The 20,465-nt window shown below is 36.5% G+C and overlaps 1 protein-coding gene across 5 annotated transcripts; it reads left to right on the top strand.

Annotated features, from left to right (window-relative positions):
• Nucleotides 1-1,440: 1,440 nt before the first annotated feature.
• On the top strand, nt 1,441-19,198 carry mpzl1l (myelin protein zero-like 1 like). Of its 5 annotated transcripts, none has more exons than XM_007563896.2 (6): nt 1,441-1,616; nt 6,404-6,585; nt 8,483-8,693; nt 14,370-14,499; nt 16,841-16,946; nt 17,708-19,198. In XM_007563896.2, exons 1-6 carry the CDS (start codon nt 1,544-1,546, stop codon nt 17,801-17,803), a joined length of 798 nt encoding a protein of 265 aa, XP_007563958.1. In that variant the 5' UTR covers nt 1,441-1,543; the 3' UTR covers nt 17,804-19,198. The 5 variants fall into 5 exon arrangements, with proteins under 5 accessions (XP_007563958.1, XP_007563956.1, XP_007563957.1 ...); XM_007563894.2 differs by having other exon boundaries at nt 16,841-16,994; XM_007563895.2 differs by having other exon boundaries at nt 14,367-14,499.
• The last annotated feature ends 1,267 nt before the right edge of the window (nt 19,199-20,465 follow it).

Here is a 20,465-nt window from a genome sequence, read left to right as displayed (position 1 = left end):
ATTTTATTTATTTATTTTGAATTGGTAGGTTGTTCTGCTTGTGGTTTTGGTGTAATAGAATAGAAATGTGCGTTACTATCTCTCAGTGGGAAAATTAAGGTGTACAAGCAGCGAGGTAAAGGTGAATGGAAGCAGATAGTTAAAAATATTAAAAACAAAAAACGTAACACATAAGACTGTACAGTTAGGCAAAAACTACCCACCTCTCGGCCGGAACGTTAGCTGGAGAGGCACCAGCACCTCCCGACCCCACTAAGGGATGAGGGTGTACAGAAAATGGATGGATGGATGGATGAATAGTTTATAATTCCTTTATTTTGAAGAGCCCAGTGTCATTTATTGGCTCGTAAAGTTCCTATTCTCACTTTTTCTTGTCTGATTCAGCAGTGTGGCTATAGATTAGATGCATCTTTCTGGGGAAACCTGCAAGGGGCGACAAACAGTCAGAAGGATAAATCTGCTCTACGAAGAAGGTGGGGGAACAAAAAAAGGGATGAACATGACTGTGAAGTTGGCCTCTGATTCCTTGTTGAGGAACGAGATATTGCAAAATTGTCTTGTCGTCTAGCTCAATAGAATCTGTGGTGCACAGATCCACTTTAAATATGTAATTTAAAGGTCAAGTTGACCCCATATGCTAGAAGAAGGGTGTTCAAAGTGGGACCTTGGATGTCTAAGGACAAACTACAAATTTTAACTTAAAATGTACTCAGAAAAATGTTAGATGCAACACAAAGGGATCGTTTTTTCCAAGGTTTCTGGTTTCCTTCTATTTTCATGGTAAATAGAACAATATCTATTGACTTGTAAATAAAAGTACATGTTGGTGCAGTAAAATCTGCATTTAATTGCTGCATTAAAACCTTGATACACACATCAAGTGTTTTAAAGTGAAGTTTAACAGATTCTGTTTTATTGATGAGACAGACATATTTTTCAGTTTTCTCAAATCGAGCCCATAATAATAAACAAACTATGCTACTTGTTTCCTAGCTTTAGTAAATACTATGGTAGCCCAAAGGTTCCCAAAATATATTATATTTTATTTTTAGCAGATAGTGTAAAGGTTGAACAAGCTGTGTCTAAATTAATCTGCACTTTTACAAAAACCAAACATTTGTCAGATCTGACAAATGTTTGGATTTATTTTGGACTGAAGGTGATTTAAGGCAGTTGTTCTTATAGCATATAAGTCACATATAGTCTGTGCTCCTGCAGTTCTCTCCAGAAATGAACGAGAATACATATGTATGGTATAAGCGCTTATGAGATTTAAACAAAAACAGGAATTGAAAATAAATAGCTGACCAATATATTGACCCGGTAAAAATGCCTGTAGACTCAGCCAAGATATGGCGTTAAAAATCTCTTTAATTTTTATTTTGTGGTTCACATGCTAAAAAGAAAAAGGAAAACCTTTAACCTAAGCGTTGCTTTGAAAGTGTTGAACTATCCCTTTAACAAACTGCCTGCTCGGAAGCTATCAGTCGGAAGCTAACTTCATCGTCGTGGCCGAAGAGCTACTCCTATTTACAACAACATAATGGAGCCCAGATGGTCGAAGAACGTTTGCATGGGCGTTTTATGGTCTGGGTGTTTGCTAAGCGTTATATTTGGTGAGTGTTAAACCTTAAAATTGATTTAAAATCCCGTTCCGTGACGCCTGAATCAGCGTTAACTGTTTTTTTTCTGTGATAAATCACGCTCGCTAGCCCTGCGATGTTATCATGGTTGCTCCCCCAGCCCCAGACCTTCGCATTAAAACGACTTTGTTTAGTCTTACTGTAACAGCCGATGTTAGTTAAACACCCCGGAGCTGGATTTGTTGCCTATTTATCCCTATTTAACTATCACATGCTGGTCGCCTTGACGTTATAGATGACAAACTTTAAATTGACTGAAATTTGAATAGAGTTCGGTGGCAGACGATGGCTGCCGCCCTGTTCGCGGCTTGCTCTGAACGATAAAGAACGATTCAGGTCGGATACAATCACTGACTGGTTCGGTAGTTTACATCACTGACTGGTTCGGTAGTTTACATGTTTTCGAATCTCTTCTAACTAATAAAATACCTGTTAATATAAGCAATTTTATAATTAAACAGGGGCTTTATGTTAGCCGTGTTTACCTACGTGTCACCCAGTGGGGGGAAAAAACCCTTTAATGTTAATTTCAGCGAGGATGCTTTTATTTACAGTATTTTAAATAAACTATTTTGTTATGCTTCACTCACAGAAGCTGCTTGTTGTTTTTACTGCAGCACCACATCAGCCGTGTTGGTGCAAATCTACAAGATAAAATAGATTTTTGTCCTTTCACTGAGACTCACACATGTTGAGGTGTTATAATGTCGTCATTATCAACACATCTGAAGATCGGGAGCATAATCGGTTGAAATATTGTTGCACAGTAATTGCAAATTTATACAACTTTATAAAATGTTATAAAAGTATTTGTTTGCAAAACGGAAAACAGATGTAGTTAGATTAAGCGTAATGTTTGCACTACTTATTCAGTTTACATCACACAACATTCCATCTCAAGACACTTTACAAAAAATAGTGAATTTAATTTAATCTTAAGGTTATTCCACTTCATCCTAGTTATCTAATTAGCTTCAATGAAGAGTGAAAAACTGAGGAAGTTAAAAGTTGAAATACCAGCACCTGATGTCAGTTAGAGAGTTTGGATGAAGATTAATTTAGAAAATAATTATTTCATTGATGTTTTTTTCCCCTGACAATTAATCAATTAATTAGATAATGAATGCTTGATCATTTGTAGCAGCTAAAACATACTTCCAACAACAACCTGTGAAAAACTCAGCTCTCACTGTTGGACTTAACATGAAAAAGATGTGATTATCTACACTCATCTGTTGATTATTTGAGATTAACAGATTTTTTAAACAGAATTTAATCTGCGTATTTAGATAACATTTTTTTATTTATCTTAAATGCAAAATACATGTATATTTTGTTCTGCTCTGGGTGTGTTGTTCTTTCAGTAAGTAGCCTTTTTAGTCTATTCTCCAGTTAGGGATTAATCAATTACCTGACTAATTCACGATTATTTGAATAATCAATTAATCCTATTAGTCATTAGCAGGTCCTAAATTCATGTAACTCAACATGCTGCTATGACACCAACACTCTGTGAACAACTAAGTACCTCCCACGATTTAACTTGTAAACCCATCGTTAGCAGTAACATCTGATGTGGAGTGAGTGTAGGTCGCTCTTTTTTCCAACGTTGCTTCAGTTTATTGAAGATTTTTCTGCATTTCAATCAAGTGGTGGCCTGGACTTTTTTTTAATCAATTTTTGCCTCCACTCCAGATAAATAAAATTTGTTTATACCCAATAATGTTACATGATGTATTGAAAAAATACAACTTATTTTGATTGAATTCTAGTACAGGAAATGTGTTGGCATTCTTTAAAAAAATTAACTATTTAGTTCACATTCTTGGGTTTTAAAATAAAGAAAAACATAAAATCTTTGCAAAAGGAGGATGTATAGATTTTGTTCAAGGGGATGTTATGGATATCTTCAGGTAAAATTATTTCAAAAGCACAGTTAGGATTTTCAGCAAGATATGGGACAATGTTTTAGGGCAGGGGTCCCCAAACTACGCCCGCGGGCCGGATCCGGCCCGCCTCCACATTTGGTCCAGCCCCCTGAACAATACCAGAGAGCGTTCAGATTTTTTTTTCATTTATTGTATTTTCCGGTTTATATGTGGATTTTTCTTCAACCACCAGGGGGCTCTTTAGCAGGAAGTGTGTCCTGTAAACTGTGGGTGTTTTGTTTTGCATGGCACATTGCTGCCATCTGTTGGACTTTTAGGGAACTGCTTGACTTATATGTTATTTAATCAGTAAGGTTGTTTGCTAGCTGTAGAGCAGATGTGTAGCACGTGTCTGTTATGAACGCCGCATTCCAGGTTGAATTCTTCGAAGCGATGCCTGTAAGTAGCAACTTATACTTCAAAACGAGCCTTTATGTTAACATATGAGAAATTAATATATTATAGTTACATTCCGTCAATGGAATGTATACTAGTTAGTCCCAGTGACGTTTCACTCATGGTTTTTGCCCATGTGCTTTCTGGGTAAAAATAAATTGAGAAACGAAGCCCCCCCACCCCGTCAACAATTTCCGGCCCCCCACCAGAGAAGGGAAAAGTTATGTGGCCCTCACAGGAAAAAGTTTGGGGACCACTGTTTTAGGGTGTTTTTCCAACCTGATGGTCCAATAGACTCGGTTTGATTGGAGTCCAAAGTTGCAACATTTTTTACATTTTCAGCTGTTGCGGTTCGTTTTCCTTTGAAAAACTAGTTCCCCTCCTGGTCTGTGGTGGCGCCGCACCAAGAACCACTGAAGGAAATGACACAAAAACCTCTGAAGAAGACAATGAGCGCAACTTCCTTCTTCACAAAATGTAAACAAAAACGGAGAGGTGTCAGATATTAGCTGTTGTAGAATTTCTCTAGCTAGCGTGTTTGTTTTGGTTGTACCCAGAATGCAATGTTCTATAGTCCACTTCCTGCTTTTGGAGCGGTCGCCGGTCTGCTTGGTATTCGCATATCATGATGCGTAACCTTGGCAACTAGATATTGTTTTTACTTCTGGGAACAGCTGATTAGCATCTGAAAGCTAAAATAACACCCGAACTCCTCCATCAATTAATAATTTATTGTTTCCCCTACTCAAGCATCTCTCTGCCTGACTTTCTAACAATGATTTAAAGAGGAGTGTCAAAAGCAAAGGATGTGGATTAGCAGTGCTTGCCAACAACTAATGGTGTCAGAGGCCTCTTGAAATATGTTACAAACTGACTGCTACTGGTTATCCTTTCTGCCCACAGTATTACCATCCACAACAACTCTTTGAAGACACTGGGATGATTAAGAGTTCTAATAACATTCAACTTCCCTTTGGGATAAATAAAGTAGTTTTGAGTTGACACGAATTGCAAAGAGCAGCTCAACATATTCACAAGTATAAAAGTGCATAAGATCAAATGAAATTGAGCATCAAAGCCACAATAAGGAGCTTTAAAAATATCTGCTCACATGTAAACACAAAACTGCTGCCTGCATGTTTGTCAAATCCAAAACAGCCTGAAAACCTTTCTTACTAGAAGCTTTAATGGTAACGAGACGTTCAGTCTTTTTTGCAGAATATGGAACATCAGCGCCTTGCATTTTCCTCTTGAGTCATTTGGGAATATTTTATGCAGCATATCCACACATACTTAGCAGTTTGAAAATAGATCTTTAGTCCTCAGGCAGCAGCTTAACAAACTGAAACTTGCAGTCTTTTTTTTATTTACAAACTCTTATCTTCAAAAGTCTAGCGTGCATGCAATAAGAACCGGTTTGCTCTCAATCTTACTCCGATGTCAGTTGATATGGAGGAAATGAATGACGAACACTTCCTTCTGTTTTTTTTTTGTGTGAAATCGTCTCCAACTGAAGCTTTAATGATGTTAGAGTTGTTTGTCTTTCTGATGCTCTGGATTCCCTGCAGCCTCAATAATCGACCTTTTTAGATCCTTTGCTTGCAGCCAAAGCTGTGAAAGTCACATGTTTGAATATGTCAAGTGATTTGTTTTTATAAATTTTTACTTTAGAAATATTGAACCTTACTTAAGGCAAGTTATTAATTACTATTATGCGATTGCTAATAAGTTAATTCAAAAATAATCAACAAACCAGCTCTACGCTGTATTAAGTCGAGCAGAAATCGCTAACATGTTAGCAGTATGTTTTTAGCTGCAGATGCATCCATTGCTACAAACGATCTGACTTTAATCTCACAATTCTAACTTTAATTTCAGAATTCTGACTTTAATTTTCTGAGTTTATAAGTCATAATTCTGGGGTTGAAGTCATAATTCTGAGAATACTGTCTTTAGTCCATTGTATAAGAAAAAATAAGGAATTCTTTTCTTAAAACAGTCTCCCATATCTTGCTGAGAAGTTACTTTAAGTGAGTTTTGTCTTATTTCTAGTGAACTAAGCTACCTGTACTAGAAACTAGACTAAAAACATCTGATAAGATATTTTGTTTTTGCAGTCCAGCTGCTTGTTGATACATGTTTCTTGCAACCAGATAAGGTCCTGGAAGCTGTGATTAGATGATAAGAAAATAAACCTTCGGTTATCAAAGTGGGTGTAAACATGGCCGATACCTTTCCACACACCAACCAGATAAAAACTTTTCTTTTCTGTTATGAATTCAACCTAATCTCCCTGCAGCTCATTGTCTCCCCAGTGACCACCTGCTGAGCTCTGTGCTGTTGTTGTTTCAGCTCTGCAACCGACCCGCTGTTGACATCCTGTTACTAACGCATTCCCTGACACCATTCTTTCTTTTCTTTTCTCCCACCAAACAGTCACAGGACCTGCATGTGCAATCACCATATACGCCGACTCTGAAGTGATTGTGCAGAACGGCACAACGGCGGTCCTGCGATGCACCTTTGACTCCAGTGAAGTGGTGACCAAAGCCACCAGTGTGAGCTGGACCTTCCAGTCCAATCAGCCCGACAGTCAGTACTACTCAGCTCCATACGTGGTGAGTCCCAGCTGCTGCTGCTCGTGTCCTTTCTGGAACATTTCCCACAATCCCAAGATGTTTTCCTGCCACTGCGATCTGTCCTGCCACTGCGATCTGTTAATAAAGGCTTCAACTGTTCCTCAGGGATGAATGTGATGATTTGGTGTCAGGCTTTGGTTTTGCATGCTTTTTTCAGATTTTTTTGTAGCATGTTTACATCATAAAGCTGCATGTAAACTGAAGCTGCTTGTGGTGTTTATATTCGGGTCACAGCAAGCAAGTTAAATTGCTTTATGACACTGATTTAAAAGAAAAATACAATTTTTCAGACAATTTATTGTCGGAAGGGACAGTAAAATAGGTTTATTGTCATTACATAAAGACACAACAGTGAATTTGGCAAGAAAAGGTCTAAAACGTGTGATTATGCATATATGTACAGGCATATACAGATACATACATTCATACAAGTGTTTCTGGTGCAGCTAAAAAAATAGAAAACATACAAATAGCAGCATATTGCTAAATATGAGTTGTAAAAATTAGTGGAAAGTAATTCATGACATGATTTTAAAAAGGTCTACACCTTTTATAAAATGTATATTATGATATGATTAATCATTTAATCAGATAAAAAAAGGTACATTCTGCAGTCTTTTTCATTTAAGCAGTTAAGCTTTTTTGTACAACATTAGGAAAACACTAAGAAGCAAATAAATAATTTGATTTCTTTTTTACAATATATTGCTTGAAATGTAGTAACATAGCACTCCTTTAGTGTACATTTGATCATTTTTAGCAAGAACATATTTACAAAGTGTTTTTTTTTTGTCTTAAATTCAATGTTCATATTTTTTGTACAGATTTGTTTTAATTGCTGCTCTGTGTTAGGCTTTTGGCAAATTGGCTTTTTTAGTGTCTGAACATTCCAGTTAGTGATTACTATATTACTAAATTAGTTGACAACCATTTCAATGATCACAATTAGTGCAATTAATTGTTTCAGCCCTAAAGCTAGGCTCATTATTTAAAAATATTAAAGCACCTGGAGCAATACTAATATCCTTCAGGAATCTGTTGTCTGAAAGGAAAGCAAACCTAAATGAACCCAAAAAGTGTCTAGTTAATGGAAAACCTGACTCTCAACCTGTTTTTTTTTGTTTTTTTTTAGCAGCCCGTTTTTGTTTACAGACAAGTCTGGTCGGGAGCCTCCCTTTCTGCTCTGATCTCCTGCAAAATGTAATGACACAGCCTGGGGGTCTTTAATTTGAGGGGCAGTCTTGCCAGAACAGATGTATGCCGTCAGCATCTGGAGAATGTGTGTTGCACAATCAGCTGAGCTAAAAGCATCTATTTTTTTTTTTCCTGAAGTTTCAACACTTTCCTGTTTAACAAAATCCTCTAAACTAAGAACTCCATGAATCGGAGATGTTTGAACATCTCAAAAGAAACGTTTATCTTTTTCTTTTGACTTTTTGAATCATTTTCTGTCCCAGACAAATCCTGCATAATGTGCGGTTTTTGTGTGAGACGAATTAGGAACTTGAACAAGTAGAGAATAAGTAGAGGAGTGACAGGTTTAAAAAGAAATTTGTAATTTTTTTAGCTGCTTCGCACTTGTCTTTGTCAGATATGAAAAGTAGCCGTCTGCCACTCTGGACAATTCGTTCTGACTGTGTCAATTCAGGTCCTGCTTCGGTAAAGAAGACAATTAGAGCCACTAGGAAAACTACAACAAAAAAATAATTCTGACTTTAACCTAAGATTTCTGACATTTGATTTCAGAAGATTAAAGTCAGAATTATTTTGGTTTTTTTGTTTTTCACAGGCGCTACACCCCTCTGGTATTTCTGCATCTGACGTTTTCCATTTTCTGTTTTTAGTCTCAGATTTAATATTCTTTCCTTTTTTCTAGATTTTATACTTTTCTGACGGAAAAGCATATCCAGGACAAGAAGAATTCAAACACAGGGTTCAGTTTGTCGGAGACATCAACAAGAAGGACGCCTCGATACAGCTGAGTCCGGCTCAGTTCAGCGACAACGGGACCTTCTTCTGCGACGTGAAGAACCCGCCCGACGTGTCGGGAACTCAGGGCCGAACGGAGCTCAGGGTCGTTCAGAAAGGTAGATTTAAAGATGTATTCGTCTATGTAGATGTTCTTAACGTGACAGTACTATTTTCAACTAATATAACAGTGACATAATAATGTGAGAATACCCACTCAGATATGAATAACTTTAATTTTTAAACAACATTTAACACTGAAACCAGAAAACATTTTAAACTTCCAAAATAAAACAAAGCAAATGAAACAATAATAATTCAGGGTTTCCCCAAAAAAACTTGCTAAGCCCTGTGGTTGGGCCGCTTGTGCAGTCATTCATTCAGTAGCCTGTCATGTTTTTGAGTTAAATTTTTAAAGTTGACAGGAAATTTGAAAATATCACCTGATAATTATGTGTTATTAGGAGATTAATACTTGAGTTCTGACTATAAAGTCTTAAAAATTTGACATAAAAAGAACTAAAATAAATAAGCTATGCTTAGCATGTTGGGGACCCAAGTAAAGCCTGGTGGCCTGCCAGGTTTATGATACATGGGGGGGAATCCCTGTAATTAAAATGGATTATGAAGTCTGTGTAACCAAAGTTGTATTTTAAAAAAAATAATTATTCAGCTTAGATGGGGAAAACAGGCAAAAGTGGCAAGTAGTGCAGACTGACTACTTCATCCTGGCTGTCAAATGCTTACAGCATTTCTCAAAATGGCGGCTTTTCAGCGATATTATTAAAGGGGGGCATCTTTTTGATGATTGTCATCCAAATGAGATTTATTTTGCTCATTTCAATTTACCATTATTGATTTATTGCAAATAAATACATACTATAAATGTTAAGCTGAAAGAAAATACAGCCAAAAAGCGTTCAGTAAAATGAATACTGCTCTTGAAATTCATTCCCATTTGTAATTTGTTTCTGTAGGACGCCAGAAAGACGAAGTGTGATTTATATAATAAAACTACGAATTGTAACTGCATTTAATCATATTTTAAAATTTACTGATATTTATTGATGGTTTCATTAGATATATAAAACTAACAATACAGGCAGTTTTCGGGGTTTTAAACATTAACTGGAATTTGTTATGAGTGGTAAATAAAAATATAATAAGAAATTTATTGCGTCAAATGATAATACGATAAATGCCATATATATGCATATATGTACTTATGTATGTATGTGTGTGTTTCTTTTTTCAATTTTTTCCTGAATTAATTGCATTGAATTGCAACAGTAGAATGATAGAAAAAGTACAAAATATTTTATATTTATCTAAACAGAGAATAAATTATATCATCCTCTTTTTTTCCCAAAAGTTTGTTTTTCTTTATCTTAAAATGTAAAAGTAATAAGGTGTGTTTTTGTAAATAAAGTTTTCTTTTGTAGATATTTATAAAAACAAATAGTTTTATGGCTCTAAATCATAAAACCATAATGTGGGTGAATTAACTGCAAGAATGGCTCTTTAGAATGGACAGGGACAATAACAGAGAATTAAAACTTTTAGTTCAGTTGTATTGTTTTGGTATTGGAGAATTTACCTTAAAAATGCTTAAAAAGTGCTTGAATTTTAGTGCGGGAAAAGTGGTATTTGTGATATTGCAGATTAAAGTTTTTTTTTAGGTCTTGCTTAATTTTATTTATGTCTATCTGTACATTTAGGACTAGCTTCTCTGTATTTGCAGGCTAAACAGATTTAGGCTACATTCACACTGCAGCCTGAAGTGACCCAATTCCAATTTTTTTGTCATCTGATTTTTTTGGCGTTATTGTTCACACTTCCAAATGTGACCTGTATGTGTTCTCCAGTGTGAATGGCAAACGACCTGAAAGTGTCCCGCATGCACAGTAGAGGGCACAACAACGTCACACATGGAGAGCGTGCACAGTGTTTTGCCAACCACCATAAAAAAGAAGTAGTGCTCAGTGTTTGCGGAAGTAAACATGGATGCTAACGTTGGAGCATAGCTTATGATTTTAAAGTTGTTGTCCGAGCAGAGCAGCATATTAACAACGTAATCCTTATAATGACCCAGAACCGGACGACTTATGGGTCTTTCTGACACCCTTTTGTAACGGCCTGACTTGCAGAATTCTTGCAGTTGTGACATTAACTGGAATTTGCTCTGGATTTTTACAGATGTTTTTTAGGGTTGTCAGAGTAAAAAAAGTTTGAAGAAAAATTAATCAGCTTACGAGTCTGTTTAGATCAAAATTAGCTCCAATTGATTAACTAAAGATGGGCACTTAGACCTTCTTCTAGTGTTGTAGTTCAGCCTCCATCAAGCAGAGGGCGCTGCTGGTTAACTGCAGTCTGTGGTACAGAAACAAAGATGGCAGCAGGGCCAATATCAGAACTGCAAATTCAAACGGTATAGAGTCCAGCGTGGGAAACAAAATGCACTTTATGTGACTCTGTTTTGAAATATAAGCACTCAAAAAGCTCCTTAATTTATCACCTTAATGGTGCTCATTCAACTGAACTGCATGACGGAGCATCAACTTTTTGTTCAGTTATGCTCCTTTTTGTGTTTGAACACTTAACGTGTTGTTTCAGGGGGAATGCAGTAGGAAGGAACAAGCAGGCCCAGATGTGTCTGCTTGTTGTTTGTATCCAGCTACATGAAGCGAACAAGTGCATGTGATGACTTGTCATCTATTTGGCTCAGCGGCGTTTCAGATCCACTCTGGTGGGAGTTGGTTCAGCATGCTAAAATAGAACGATAGCTGGAGGCAAACACGCCTCTCTTCCTCTTTTCTCTTTCAGTCACAGCGTCTGCTTTGGCTCGCCTTTCCAATACTGATGATTAAAGTTAACTTTTTGATTTCTGTACCATAATTATGTCTGAATAGCCTATAGAAATTAAATTGAGTAGGCTTTTTTCTACATAAAATAATCTTGTGAACTGGACTTCCTGTGCACTAACCAGAAATAGGTGGGAGGTGGAAAACTGCAATTCTACCACCAGGGGGAGAAAGTGAGGACCATTCCAGGGGACCCTGACCGACAGGGGTCCCCCACAAAATATGTTTTAGTTTGTTTTTGTGTTTGTTTTTTAAGAAACATAAACAAATTTGGGGCCCTATCAAGAGCTAAATTAATCATATTGTGTTTGTTTACAGTTGCTTTTAACAGTAAAAATTAAATGTTGCCCCTACCGTACCAAAAAGCACACATACACATTTGCACTGAACACCCTCCTGGATCTGCATGAAATGGTTTGTTCCTGCTGGTGACGGTGTTTAGCAGCAGTTAGTAGAAGACAAGAAGTCTACGGCAGCTACTACGCTGCCAAGAAAAATAATAGTCAGGTTTCAAAGAGAGAGAGAGAAAAATAAACGAGTGTCAATGTGTAACCCAGTTTTTCTCCAAGAGAGGTGGGTAGACTGTGTGAGATTATCAACCATTTAGCATAGTTAGCTTAGCTACAAACTACTTTTTACCTCCATTTCTCTAGCATTTAATGAAGGAAAAAATTAATCAACTTATTCATATATTTAACTTGTCCCTGTACCTTTTACTACACTTAACAACAGATGAGTCAGTCAGCAGCAGCTCTAACCCCAACATCACTATGTTGTGACAGTTTGGTATGAGATATAATCTGTGAAAAATTTATTTCCTCTGCCTTCTCCCAGTGCTATCTAGAAGCAACCAATCAGAGGCAGGAGGCGGGTTTTAGCGCTGTCAATCACAATCTCGTGGCTGCTCATTCTTCCTCCCCCCAGCTAGCATAGTCTGTTGTAAATGCTCAGTCTAGTTAGCATAGCTACCACTGTCAGCAGATAAACAGTTTTCCTGTAACAATAAGTTGTTTCTCAGCCATTAGCACATTTAGCAGTGAGTGAATGAGGTTGGATGAGAGCTCTGAGACCCTCCTGGTTCTGATTGGCTGTTTTTGGTCAGAACAGTACATCACTTTAGGCAGTAATATTAGCTCAGGGAGGGGGTGGAGGAGATTGATCTTTTCACAGATTATCTGTCTCATAACAAACTGTCACGACATGGTGACAGCTTTAATAAATATGGACAAAACATATTTTTTATTGACATTTTATACTGCAACTTGAACAAAATGCAACAACATAGCATTTTATTGAGAAGTCTGAATTGCTTTATGTATATTTTGGACGTCGCCTGTGATGTGACTGTTGCTGGTGGGGAGAGACATTTTATTAATTTAAAACTAATATAAAAAAATAGGCAACCTATTTGCATACAGTATGTGGACTGTTGCATGTAAAATTCACTAGCAGTGAACGTTGTGCTAGTATTAGCAGTGTGGGGGGATAAAATTTTTTGTCATGGTCCTCAAGATAACTGGCGACGCCGCTGACTACCATTCTTATAATGTGTTAACGTCTGCATTTTGTTATCATTCTCACATCAGTTCAACCCTCTGGGGTCACCATTTTATGCCATAATTAACTTCAGTGCTCTACAAGCATAGCAGAAATATTTTTATCTTTGAATTTTTACCAACCAGCTTTAGCAACAGTTTTTTTTATTTTTGTTAAAGAAAAATAAATAAATGAAATTATTTATTTTTTTATTTACAGCGTGATTTATCCAAGCCTGGGCTTTTAAAAAATGACAATATCCTGATGCAGATTTTGTTTTTAAATAAATTGTTCAACCTTTCTGCATATAACATAGAATAATTAATAATAAATAGTTCAAGTTTACTTTTATGAATGCTGTTATTAACTCGAGCCACTAAAAACATAAGCGATATATATAATTTTCAGAGTTATTTTAATCCTGTTTGTTGCATCTTTAGTGACTGAAATCTATCTTTGATGGCTATTTATGCTAGGGGATAGATATTATTAAGTGTTTTGTTTTTGTATCCCAAAAGTCTTTCTCCATTTTTTTACGCATAATAAAGACTTTGGAAACATGATGGAAAAACACAATATGGCAAAACCTTTCACAATTTGCAGCCGAGTTAATGCACAGTTACAGTTCAGTCAAAACAAAACACCATCTGGAGACCCATCTGGAGGGTTGAAATTTCTTCTGTTTTGTGTTGTTTGGTGTTAGGTATGTTACTTTGAAATGATCAAACTGTTACATTTAGAAATGTCTACTTAATAACAGTAGTGTGAACATAGTGATTGCTTTGTCAGAGATATTGTACGATTTCAGAACCTGCTTCATTTGAAGAAGGCACAAATAATTTTCAAATCACCAAATAAGTTCCAGAAAAAAAGTTTTCCAGAGAAAGAGGGCGTGAGATCTCAGTACAAAATATTCATATTTTTCTTTATTTTTTTTTTTTATTTACATAATGCTTTTTGTTTACTTTAGTTCATTTCAAAAGTAAGACTTTTATTTATGAAACTCATTTGTTGAATTCTAGGCAACATGTTTTGCAGGAACTGGCGACAAAAGTAGCTCTTTGAATTGAAAAGTTTGCTGACCATCAGCCTAGTCAAAGCACAGACCACTCAAGTTGAGAATATCTGATAAAACCTTAAAGCTGATTCACTGTTCAGATTTGTATTGAATCATTTTGTAAACTTATATTTTTTCCTTTCCCCTTCACTATAATGAACTGCTGTGTGTGTTTCATGTGCAACACATTAAATCACAAAAAAATACACAAAAAGTTTAGGTTGGAACATGAGGAAAATATGAAAAAGGGCACGAATATTTTTATAAGTCGCTGTAAAGACAAAACAAATTTCTTGAGATTTATATGAAATTTTGCTTTGCTGTGTTTGCTGTTCCAGCAGAGTCTCTCCCTCAGACCAACACTAAGATTGTAATCTTAGCAGTGTGTGGTGCTTTAATTCTGCTCATCGCCGTCGCTATAGCTGCCTGCTTCGCCGTACGGGTGATTCAAAACCGGCACGATTACGAAGGGTGAGTAACGCTGCTCTGCCTGATCCCAACACAACTTGATGCTCTATTCTATGCAAACGGTTTGTAAAAGTGCAGAAAAGAAACGTTTCTTTTTCAGCCATGTTCATCAAATTGTTTGGAAAAAGTAGGAATATTTAATATTTTACTCTTTCATCTAGTTTTTAAGTTCCAGTTATTGTCACTGTTGTTGATTCTAATTGTAAATCCAGATATTTATTGGCCTTTAATCGCCTGGTTGATTGTATTGGTATTGGCTGCATGGTTTGGGTACTTTTGTGGGCTTTTCCGAAGACAGTTGTCTTCTTCTTGATTTTAACTCCTTCTGCATGGGAGCTGCATCTTCTCTCCACTTGCTAAGAAAGAATAATGAACAAAACTTTGGATGCTTTAACTTGATTGTTAAATATTAAACTACACTTTGTACTGTCTGAGGTAGCTTGATCATGTCTTGCATGTCAACACTGAATGTAGATTTTAACCTCACACTTGATAGACAGTGTTAAACCTGTGCAGAGAGGGGAAGGTCTCTTGTTTGAAGCAGTGGCTGCTTTGATTGGCGATCTTTGGGGTTGCTGTTTGCTCTGGTGTCAGTCATTGTTCTCCATCTCTGTGTCCTAACAACTAACGCCATTCTAACATTTTCATTTAACATCACTAGCAAACCTGCTGTGAGCAAAGCTGCACATTGTCTCGTCATTCATTCGCTTACATGCAGTCGTGTAACCTGATGTAACCTGTCAGCTATTCTCCTTAAGGAACAATTTTCCCCCCCCACTGTTGGCTCAATAAAAGTGTCAATAAATCTAAATACATTTGAAAATAAAGTTATTGTGAGCAGTTCTATGATACAAATCACACTTCTTTATGTTACTGATGTCCTAAAGAAGTGGATTACAAATGGGAATGTTTTTTAAGAGCAGTATTTGTGTTTGTGGGGCTATACGTTCTGTGACACACAGTCGTTGCCATATAGATACCTAAAAATAATGTCATAACTAGTCTTTATCACTTTTATCGTTATCACAATAGTACCGCAAAATATTGACTTAAAGTGATAAATAAGTCCATATTGCTCACCACTAATATCTTGCGTGCCTCCATATTTAGTCTTCATACATTCAAGGTTTGTGTTGTCTTGAGCCAAGGAGCATTTACAAAATAACAGAAATCAAAGGCTAAGAGTGGATCAGAACCAAATTTGATGGAGTCAGAGTATAAATGTTTATGCATCTTTCATTCACAGAAACATGCTTAATCACTGCCTGTGTGGATTATGTGACTATTACATCTCTATCTACTCATGTTTACTTAGAAAATGTTAGCAGAAGGTCCTGCCCTGATGGAGATACCTTAGCAACCTATCTTTTGTCATATAAACTATCTATTGTATTCACAAAATTTAAGCTCAAGAAATTTGTTCTCATGATTTAAAAAAAAGTGAAGAAAATGTCTCAGACTTGAGACATTTCGCTGCATCCTCAGGTTATTAAGCCTTGTTTTCATTGTAACATTTTAGAAATGATACATAGAAAGTTAATTTTCTTTCAATCAAAGAAGTCACTTTTAGATTGAGGACTAACATGTATAAAATTTTGATAACACAAAAAAAACATACTTTCTAGAACATTTATGTTTCTTTAATAAACATGCACATTACTTTCTAGAACTTGGCAGTTATTTTCTAAAACCCATAGGTTACTCTTAAAACTTTTGGGTTACTTTATAGAACTTCTTGGTTGCCTTCTAGAACTTTGGCATTACTTTATATAACTTACAGGTTACTTTATGGAACTTTTAAATTATTTTCTAGAATTACAGGTTATCATGTAGAACTTTCACATTATTTTGTAGAACCTACATTATTTTGTAGATCCTATTTTGTAGGATCTAGAACCTGTAGGTTCTAGATCCTACAGGTTACTCTTAGAACTTTTACTTTCCAGAACTATTACATTTTCTGAATTTTGGTTTCCCAGAATTTAAACATTACTTTCTGTAACTGCTATCGAATGTAATGTTTACTTAGACATAACTTATTTTTTCAGAACATGCATAATATCTGCCATAAATTTGCCTAGAACTAACAAGGAATAAATTAAATGTTAAGCTGCAGCAAGTCGCATAATATAGTGCAGCGTGGCCCCCCAATTTAATTTGGGGGGGCCATAATACCATCCAAATCCCATTAGTTCAGCTCTGACCTTCTCACAGCTGCTTTGTTTCATGTGCCCATCACTCATTGCTTTTATTTTTGTCTTGTGTCCCGTCATGTGTGTTTATGTTACTTTGACTGTGCACTGCTGGTTGCTCGACACCACTGCAAATCGTAACCCTAAACTAGATGTACGTCCCTGGAAGGCGCGAGCTCTGAAGCTCCGCGGCCGCTAAAGAAGGCGGAGTCCAGCCGGGAGGGCACCAGGTCGACCAGCCCCTCGGGTCCGCTGCAGGTAGGAGCTCCAGGACGAAGAAATCCACCGGGTGCCACTCTTTCAAAGGTTCTAGTCCATTTTAATGATGTTTCTGTAAATTTAGGCATGTTGTCAGGTCTGTCAGAAGTGAAGACCCAGATTTACGATTGGTTCTGGTGTGCCGCTTCGTCAGGTTGGTTCTTGAAATGACCGATTTAGGTTGATACAATAACAGGTTTTAAGTTATTTTGGTACTGTGCTGTTCAGTGATTTATAAACTAACAGATTTATTTTAAAGTCTATTGTCTGAGCTACAGGGAGCCAGTGTAAGGACGTTAGAACTGGGATGAAGTGCCCCATCTTCTTGGTTTTAGTGAGAACATGACCGGCAGCGTTCCAGTTCAACTGCAGCCGCAGGATTGATTTTTTTTTTAGGTAGACCTTTGAATGCACTGTTGTAGTAATCAATGAAATATAAATTTTTAAATATATATTTTAAACATATTTTCAAACTGGGAAAAAAAGGTTGGGAAAAAAAATCAAACGTTCCCGTTTTCAAGATATTTTTAGTTTCACATCTTTTTTTAGGTTAAATATTTTTTTTCTTTGTTTCAAACTTTTCTTTTGTTTCGGTTAAAATAATTTTTTAGCTAAGAAAGTTTTTTTTTTTTTTGTATGACAAACTTTCTGGTCCCAATTTAGCCCCATACCTGTTTGTTAATTTGCTTCTGATTATGTGAATGTTTTGATTTCTACTCACCGGTTTTCCTCTGTTGTGTGCGTTTTGTTTTGTGCTTCAGGGCCCGGTGATATACGTCCAGTTGGATCACTCAGGCAGTAAAAACTCGTTCCATAAGATGGAGCCCGTGGTCTACGCTGACATCCGTAAAAACTGAAGATGGGGACCAAAACAAAAAAACTAAAAGAAAAGAAAAGAAAAAAAAAAAACAAAAGAAAACATAGTAAAGTATGAGACCTCTCATTTAGCTGCTCTTGGGAAGGGTGGGAAAGGTTTTAACAGGGACAGAACTGGTGCAGTTTCTCTCTCTACTCTCTTCTTTCTCCATATTTTGTCCTATGAAAGCATGTTATATGATAAACTAATGTATTAGTTGTTGACTTAAAGGAAAAAAAAAAAGCTACGAAAACACTCCAGTTGATACTACATCATATCAGCCTTTAAAAATTTCTCCAACACAGGGATCAAAGTAAAAATAATGCCTTCATTGACATCATTCCAAGTGTAAATTATTTTATTTTAACCCTTAAATTGTTGTGCCCCCCCTTAACCACCTAGTCGCCTCAGACATGCCCAGCATATTACAGATCTGCAGGCTGTTGCACCAAGTCAGCTAAAATTTACTGACTTCCATGTCTTAACAAGTGAAGGCTAAAGTCATGCAGAGATTTCTGTTTCATCAAATGAACAATCAGTTTCAGTGAAAGAAAACGGCATTGCTTACTACATAACTAAAACTCCTGAACATGCTGTATGGAAAATCAGTTTGACTCTTATTTATCTCAATTTCATGGAGTACAATATTTTTGTTTCATACAAAATTATATGCATTTTTTTAAGTTAAAGAGTTGTATGTCGGCTGACAGAGTAGGGCTGAATCCCATTAAGTTTAACACTCAACCTCCAATGATAAATGCGTAAAATACACCCTAAGGAAACAGGAAACTCCTTGTGATTTATTACAATTAAATAAAATATGTTTTTACCTGATTTCAGACACAGGAAATCATATTTAGCTGCTTTTTGATTTGTCGTTTTGATCACGTCATACCTGATGTTTGGCATTTAAGATGTTCCATACCAGCTAGATGTCAGCTTGCTTACCTTGGAGACGTTTCATACCCACTTCAACTACAAATTGAGTATTTTATACTGATAATTTACTGTAAGAACATGTTTACCAATAAATCCGAGGTCACTCAGTCAGTCTCACCCAAAATAGATGAAAATCTTCCACAAAAAAAAAGTATGGATTGAATTACAAGGTAGATGTTTAGATTATTTCTGTAATTCATTAAAATCTTTGTGCTGTATTAACCCATTAAAAGAGTGCCCCAGTTATGTTTTACATACTGTTTGAATTACATGCTGGGACATCAGGGAGGTGAGGATGATGGGATTCAGCCAAACGAGCTCAGATTGTTTCCTAAAAGTCAGGTTCTGCTCCTCATTTAAGATCCTGACATCATGGTGCTTTGAGTCGACAATGTTTACCCTGATGAAATGCAGGCAATGTCAAACTTAAAAAAAAACGCAAAAAAAAAGGCAAAGGTACAGAAGTTAAAGGTGCGCTGTAAATACACAACACCATCTGTGCTTTCTCTGGTGATGAAATGTGAGAGGAGTCTAAACTACAGAGAAAAAATGTAGACTTTAGAAAGATGAGATGGTAAAAATGAAGCTGCTTTTCAATTATTTTATGTCAGTTTTCTTTATCTGACGGTGGCTTAGCGTTTTTTTCCATACCTGATAGTCCAGTAGACTCAGTTCAGTTAGGAACCAAAATTGCAGCTTTTGCTATATTTTCAGCTGCTGCAGTTCTCTTTAACAACAATGCACTGTCTCAAATAAACCAGTCTTTGAAAAACCTGTTTCCCTCCTCGCCTGTGGTGGCGCTGCACCAAGAACCATTGAAGGAAATGTCACAAAAACCTCTGAAGAAGACACTAAAAACAACTTCCTTCTTAACAAAATGTAAACAAAAATGTAGTTGCATCAGATTTTAGCGGTTGTAGGATTTCTCTTATGGCTTTGCCTGCTACCGTTAGACTTGTGCAATTTAATTTGGTTTTATTTACCCAGAATGCCCTGTGCTGTAGTCCGCTTCCTGCTTCTGGAGCAGTCTTTGGTCCAATTTGCATTCACATAAACATCCAGACCGCTTCAGAGGTTGATTAACTCCTCCCAAAACGAATCAAACTTTCTAGACGAACCGACTGCAGTTTTGTTAAAGCAGACTAAACAGGGCTGAAGTGAATGCAGTCGTTAGGTAGAGCATTTCCATCTGTGCACCTTACAAACAGAACCAAACGGTGCAAGAAAAAGATCCGTCCAAACGTATGGCCACTTGCACTAAATTAAGTTTTTATGTTTTTATCCAAAAGATTAACACATCTGCAAAATTTTTCAATTCTGGCTTGCAGTACAGTTTCAGGAATTTAAACACTATGAATACTATTTTAAACACTTAGCAACAGTTCATAAGATGTGATAGCTAAAAACAAAAACATATTTTTAAGCATTTGGCTGCACAGGATAATTTTGAGCTTCAGTAGGGACTCGAAATTTAGTCAAACTTGAAGCAAAATACCTCTGTTGTTTGTAGTTGTTATTTTGTGCTCAATGACATTTGGATGACAATTTTGATTCAGTGTAGTGAAAGTACAGCTTGGTAAAATAAATCTAAAGTAGCCTTTCGGGTGCAACAGTCTGCAGAAGCCGCAGTTGATCTCCATCATGGGCATCTCCATTGTGATCTTGTGTTGTAGAGGCGTATAGTAATGTAAAGTTAGATATTGGCCCACAGGAACATTGCATGC

Source organism: Poecilia formosa, unplaced genomic scaffold (assembly GCF_000485575.1).
Source record: "Poecilia formosa unplaced genomic scaffold, Poecilia_formosa-5.1.2 Scaffold152, whole genome shotgun sequence".
NCBI lineage: Eukaryota > Metazoa > Chordata > Actinopteri > Cyprinodontiformes > Poeciliidae > Poecilia > Poecilia formosa.
Note: the sequence above shows the minus strand (reverse complement) of the source record. Positions and strands in the feature narration are given on the sequence as shown.

Coding starts and splice junctions, on each gene's coding strand:
- mpzl1l (XM_007563893.2), top strand. CDS start 1,544: ATGGAGCCCAGATGGTCGAAGAACGTTTGCATGGGCGTTTTATGGTCT. Junction 6,586..8,482: donor ACTACTCAGCTCCATACGTG/GTGAGTCCCAGC, acceptor CCTTTTTTCTAG/ATTTTATACTTTTCTGACGG. Junction 8,694..14,366: donor GCTCAGGGTCGTTCAGAAAG/GTAGATTTAAAG, acceptor TTGCTGTTCCAG/CAGAGTCTCTCCCTCAGACC.